A 7014-nucleotide genomic window follows, 5' to 3' on the forward strand; every position below is an offset into this window, starting at 1 on the left:
TGTCCTACATCTCGAGATTTCATCCTTAAATCACTCAATTCAGCTCAACCAACAGATCTTGACTCGCCACTGGCTTTTTATCCAACAATTGAATTTGCATGGAACTGTCAATAAAGAGATTGTTCAGGATTCAGCTGAAAAAGGGAGAGAGGGAGAGAAAAGTAGCACTAAAGAGCCCCCGATGCACTTCCCTCGTTACTTCAACATTGCCAACTCAATTAATTGGCCATAATTCATGTTAAAACCCGTAAATCTTGAATCTCGAACATCGCGGCGCCTAGGGCAGTGAATGGGCGAGAGTAGGTGGCAATTGTCTCGTGGGCCCACGCTCATTCAATCGTGGGAGGAACCAAACAGGGAGCCTACATCCATACAGCCACACACCAGTTTAATTTTTCCCGCACGATATGAGGAGTCTGATTGAAACCACCGATAAGCGATGATTTACGACTCATCCCAAACTCGCGTGGAGACAAAATTTTTCAGGGAAATGAAATTCACTGGAAGAGGGACACAAAGTGCAGGTTCTGGATAAAATTCTGTCGACGCTGAAAATCTTTGCTGAACCTACACCAATTTTTTTTATTTTAAAAATTTCATTTCAATTTCAATTCAATTGCGGTTCAAGTCTCGAATCAACTGGACTGTCAAGTATACTCCTATCTGACCTTGAGAACAATTGAAATTAGCATAACACTGCGGAAGTGGTCCCGTTCCTCTTTATCTCTAAAAGGAAGCACTGAAAAGTCCCGCAACTCTGAATTTAGTTATAAGATATATCTGCGTTTCACCTTGCACTTTTGTGAATAAAAATTCCAGTGAGGATCCCATGAATGCGGGAGGCGAATCAGAAGTGCATGAGAGACAGAGTTAAGAACAATTCCTTTAATCTGAGAATTTTTCCATATGGGGTGGAAGTGGCGGAAGGAAAAGAGTGTAGAAGGCCTTGGAGTCGAGTCCATTTCACGGGGAAAATAAATTTTTACTTTCCAGCAAAACTGAAAAAAATATAAACAAATAAATCTTTATTTGCCGTGAGTGAATATAATATTATGATGAATATAATATTATTCTCCATCCCAGAGAGTATCATACCATTCATTTAGCACCTGAATAATTATTTTTCTCAATTATTTTTTTTCATCGAGAATTCCTGGAATTCATGGCTCGATCCCCCAAAATGAAGGGTAGGTCTTTGAAAATAAATGATTTTTTCGCAGTGAACCGAAGGCGCGAGAATATTCGCCCCTGGGAGGTCGTTTTCGCTCCAGGGCGCTTGTTTATACCCACCAACTTACAAACCTCTTTACGAATCGTTACCCCGTACCCCCTCACTCGAGCCAACACATAAATCCGTCGAAACTGACGCTCTCGACTTGTGATACAACTCTCGCAATTCGCAACAATGAAGTCGCGGAAAAAGAAACGGAGAAACTCCGGAGTTCTGAAAAACAGGGTTAGAGTTCAGTGGAGATATACGACGACGTTGGGCTAACGTCAAACACCTGCTGGGCAGTGGAATCGAATATTCGAGGATTGGATGGAGCCGATCATAAACTGGGCAGTCGTGAGTATTCGCATCACGAGCACTCGCGGAAGGATTTGTTCACGAAAAAATAAAAAATCTGCTAGTATAAAGGCAAATATTAATCACCTGTCGCAAAAAAATTTCTGACTTGAAAAAACGTAAAAATCAGTAATATCATAAAGCTTTTTGGTTGAAAGTATTTTTCCACTGGTTTGTTGTTGAAGAATGGAAAAGCGGAAGTCCTGTAATAATCTTGAAACACTGAGCATGTCCATGGAATTGAGGAGGCCAGAATAGTCACCATTAGGGTGACATTACGCCCTAACCATGAAAAGACAACCAGGTGTAGTGTCATGGTCTCAACGTTCACCAGCACCAGAGGACATTTCTCATTTTGCCGGACAGTCTCTTCATCACGTTCCATTATATTCCACTGTACGTTCCTCCCTGAGTCTTAATCATCATCAAACCTAACCTCCACCCCCTCGTGTCACGTTTTTGATCCACAAAATGGTGGACATCGTGGCAGTAACTCATGATAGGGCCAATGTGCTCTGAGACACATGATCGCATGTAAGAGGAAGCCAACGAATAAATTGGTAGGTGGGTTAAGACACCCAGTGTACGGTTTTCATTCCATCCAGAAAGGGAGTAAAGGAGGGAGGAGGGAGACACATATTCTCCTTTTCCCCGGCGGATTTATTACCCACAAGAGAAGCAAAAGGGGACACTCCTCCTCCGAGGGTGTATTTCGGCCTCGGTGTTACATTACTCACTACTCCCCAGTGTCTGTGCGTTTGCTTGAAATATCGCTGTTGCATGTTGGCCTGTCGTACGGATGAGCTGCGCCAGAATCACTCGGTTGACGCGTCGTGGCACAATTTTTATTCTCTAATTTCCTTCATCTTTCTCTTGTCGCACTTTTTTCGCCGGTTTTCCACCCTGGTGATTATAATCCGAGCGCCCAGGACGTAATTAGAGGCCCAAGGAAGTATAAATCATTTCGGGGTCAATTGGGGACGAACGGCCGTCGGGATCATGATTTAGACACCAAAGGCGGAGTTTGTTGTTTATGAGTTCGGTGAATGGTTTAGTACTCTCCGAGTTAATAACCGATTTTCTCTAGATTTTCTTAGTTTCAATATTTACTAGGTCGCGTGCGCTTAAAATGAATCACAAAATATATCTACATGATTTATGTATTTATGTATTATATATAAAGACCAATGTCAATGTCTGATTTCATTTCGTTATTCAATATGAAATTTGATATTAGTTTTTACTTGTTATTTTATCATTTTTAGATGATCAGAAAAATTTTGGTTGATATAATCGTTGGCGAGTCAGACTTGTGATATTTTTTATTGAGAGTGTGAAAATTAACCAGGGAACGATACATTGAAACCGCCTCTCAATCCAGATGCGGTATTTGTTGAATATTAAAGTTTCGCATTACCACAGGGTGTCGGTGAGGTTCAGAAAGAGAGGAAGCCTAAGAACATGATACAGTGGCGCCGGTTTGACACGCGATACGTCTATGGGGGTGTCACCGCAACACAAGAAATTGTTAAATCCCGAAAAAGAAAAGAAAAAAAATGGAGTTTGAAAATTTTTTGATGAATGGAGATGCTTTGCGAAAGGAGGTGACGGCGAATTACTAGAAAAACAGAAACAGAAGATGCATGTTGCGGCTAATGACGCGTAAAGGAAGGAGGGAGTGGCATTTGAGTTATTTCGGAACACGTCGGGAACATTCATCAAAGCCCCATGGAAAAGCTCAAACGTGAATGATCTCTTCGGAAAAATCTAAACGAGAGCTTCCGGGAAAATCGCGCTACTGAATATCCCGAGATCATTTATTTGGAGTTATTCGAACTGTTTACTATCGGAAAAATTGAAAGGGATAATAAGGAATGAAACAAAAGGGGGTTGAGGGGATGAGGGAGTTGAAAAAGGGGAAAAATCTCTTCTGAGGCCGTGAAACCCGACGCGGCAGTTGCAATAGCTCCTTTCACCTCGTCATCCCCGCTTCCGCCCCTTTCCGTTTTATTTTCCACCCATATTTTCCGTCTCTCTCCATCCCTCTCTCTACAACGCATCCCCTCTAGCCCTTGCGTCTGGGTGAGAAGAATGAAATTACCTTCGTTATATGCGAAAACGTGCCTCTATCCGAATCCCTGGGACACCCCGTGTACCGTATTTTATGCTGTTTTTTTTTTCTTTTTTTTTATTATTTCCCAGAGCTTTTTTTTTCGCATGCCGAGTGCCAGAAGTACACGTCTATTTTCCGGGATTTTGGGGGAATGATATACTGTGGGATGCTGCTACTTTGGGGGAGAGTGGAAAATAAAACGGGAATTTATATTGTTCGGGTAGCGTTGGTGGAAAAAATTGGAGGTTCCTCGAAAGTTATTGTGAACGGCGGAAACATTTATTAAAAATATAGATTGTATGCATAATTTCTATGCATCTCTCAGAATATGTACATTATTTATTCGTGGGATACACACAATTCATTTTTTAATTGGACCAGACTAGAAGAAATGAAAAATGAAATGAAATATTATAATGTATATATCCTTTTTTATATTATATTGTTATATTAATTAATTTTGATATTTTCGTTAATAACCAGTGGCTTTTCAAGTTTGTCCTAGAGCAAGATAAATCAGGGCTATCAACCCATCGTGCTGATTCGATGGTTCAGAGGCTCTTCAATTGTCGAGTATGGGGCTCTCAATAACCATTGTCCAACCAGCTAGGGGAACCCTGTCAAAACTGCTATTCCAGATTTGCTACACGATGCGTGGAATTTTGCTCGTCGAAGGGGTCCGGGGGACACTACCCAACCAGGGGGTTGTGTAATCTTCATCGTTTCAATGGAATTGAATGGCTTTATTATCCTGTTAGTGAACTACTATTTTCCGGCCATGTCATGGTGAGTGGATACTGTTGATGTTGCCACATCACTTGTTACAGAGATAAAAAAAATATTTTCATCACGAACTTCATCGGCTGAATCTCGACGACACGATTGCATTAGCTAAATAACAAAATCAGAATTAAGTATTCCAATTCGTTGAAATTTTATGTGAATGAAAGAAAGTCAAGAAAGATGGAATTTCCTTGAATTTTTTTATTCAAGTTTCCAAATTTTTTACAAATCGCAAGTTTTCTAAAATTTAATTGGATTTTCATAATTTTAATATTCAAACGGTTAAAAATCGTGTAAAAAATTGGGATAAAAATGAATATATACCGTTTTTTATTGTGCAATGCCATTGGATAAGTAAAAATATTTCCCCACAGCATTTATCGTCTGTTTATAAACACGTCGGGGTGCATTAGACCGGAGGCTATTGTCGCGCGATGCAAAGCCTATATTTATTGTTATTCACCGGAGTGTTTTGAATTGGGGCCCCAAAACCTCTCACCCATCGGTGGAAACAAAATCTTGTGGTGGAGATTGCGTGACCCAATGCGATTACTTCCACCATTCGATTGAATAAAGAAGCGACCGTTCCGCATTCTCATCTCATTTGAATTTCACTTCATCCGACGGTGAATTTTTATTTCTTCCAATTCATGGGACTCAGGCCCCTGTGGATTCACCGCAGAATGTGAGTGAATGGAAACAGTTTGCCACCTGATACCAGGGCATTCGACCAATGAGTATGGGGACAGAGGACCTAATTTTCCGATGTGTTTGCACTTGGTTGAACACACGGTACGGCATTTGCTTGGTTCACCAGGTGGGGTGTCTAACGACCGTGACAAATAAATGCGCATCAGTGGTACAGCACTGATGTCACTGATAATTGATTGATTACACCGTATCACGCTGCAGCGAATCGATTATTGATTATTCCCTCCGCAGGTGGAAAATTACTTTTCAAGTGTCAAATGAAAAATCGAACGATTCCACCAGACACTCGATACTCCACTGGAAATTATTAAAAAATAATTCAATGCAACAATATTTAAAAAACTAACTTAATTCTTGAATAGATGAGTGAGAAATAAATTTAATGTGAATTTTTACTGTATTTTTAATTGGATCATTCAATGAGAAGGAATTGAAATTTCACGAGTAATTTTGTAAAAGTTGAAAATTAAAAGAATTTTTTAACACGAATACAAACGTTATCTCTCGAAATGACGGAAAATCGTAACCAAGTAAAATCGATATAACGGGGTAGGGCCTGAAATGTTCCGTTACCTCTCACCCGCGTGTCGCAACCCCAATTACGCGTGACACTTGGACTCCCTGACGATCTCTCTGAGGTCACATTCAACCCTCCCTCACCTCGCCATTGATCGGTTGGTCGGAGAGTATTGGAGAGGCCAAAAGCCGACGCTAACGAGCGCCCATTGGAAGTCACGTGGAAAGACGACAGGACGCTGTCGACCCAACGACTCTGTTCAAGTCACGTGGACTTGACAGTTCGTCGATGAGTTTTGTCGAGTTGCTCTCGATCTTCCTCTGGAGTATGAGCAAAAAAAGAGTCGTCAGGGGCTGAGCCCTTGGGGCGATAAATTTCGTCGCCGCAATTAAGTTGGCGGTGATTTTTTTCTTTCGTTGATGTCAACATTTGGTGGCTTTTGTCTGGTGAGCAGAGGCCCTCGAGGATTTATAGCGCCAATCAGAATATTCATTTTTCCATCGGTCCCCGTTCCCGCTGTTCCGGGGTGAAAATCCTTGGAAGATGGTGAAAATAAAATAAATAATAAATGATACCGTCAAGAGAGACTTATGCTCGTTAAAGGGCCCGATTGTAATCATCTTTTATAGTCATTCGATCAGAGAAACACCGAGTTTATTTATCTATTACACGTCACGGCTGATTCGAATCGAGGATTACGCGAAGCATATGTCTGGGATATTCCCTTGAACCCTCGTGATTCTATAAAACATGGGGAGTTGCGGGAAGCGAGTGGGCAACCCCCCAATTAGGGTCACCCCTCGTTGCTAGGCCTTTCTATCTCGAACCCTCCAAAACTACTTCATTACGCAGACAGCCGTGTTGACTTGTATTGTACCAGTTTGAGGGTACTAGCTCTCTGGCCCGGAACCCCCTTTCGGGGGGGTAAAAAAGGCAGGCCCTCGGAATTGCCCGGTTTCATCCGCGAACTGAAACAGCCCACCCTTGGCCCGAATAATATCTGTGACGAATCGCTTGCACTTCCAGTTCCCTTTTTGCCGGTGCCATTCACCAACTTTTTGGGCTCAAGTGGACCCTCCGGGGAAGGGGCTCCACTCATTTCCTGGCATCAGCTAGATGGGACTCTTCTATCACGGGGTGGTGTTCGATCTTGATGCTTTTGCAGGGCAGAACAAGGCACAACACCTGCCTCATGGATTTTGATGCTGATGAGGGATGACTCACCAGGTGTATCACCATTCCTCTCAATATTCCAATTTTTTCATTATTTTTATTATTTTAGTTAAAAACTTATTGAATAACCCGGGTAAAAAAAATTGTAAT

The 7014-nt window shown here is 41.7% G+C and overlaps 1 protein-coding gene across 1 annotated transcript in view; it reads left to right on the plus strand.

The window, feature by feature from the left end:
* The first annotated feature begins 4427 nt into the window (after positions 1 to 4427).
* Positions 4428 to 7014, plus strand: part of LOC105263423 (LIM/homeobox protein Lhx9) — a 26406-nt gene continuing 23819 nt past the window's right edge. Inside the window, exon 1 of the mRNA XM_011299630.1 lies at positions 4428 to 4466. Coding sequence (XP_011297932.1) covers positions 4464 to 4466 — 3 coding nt within the window. The 5' untranslated portion in view covers positions 4428 to 4463. The remainder of the gene's footprint in view (positions 4467 to 7014) is intronic.

This window comes from Fopius arisanus, unplaced genomic scaffold, assembly GCF_000806365.1.
Source record: "Fopius arisanus strain USDA-PBARC FA_bdor unplaced genomic scaffold, ASM80636v1 scaffold00015, whole genome shotgun sequence".
Taxonomy (NCBI): domain Eukaryota; kingdom Metazoa; phylum Arthropoda; class Insecta; order Hymenoptera; family Braconidae; genus Fopius; species Fopius arisanus.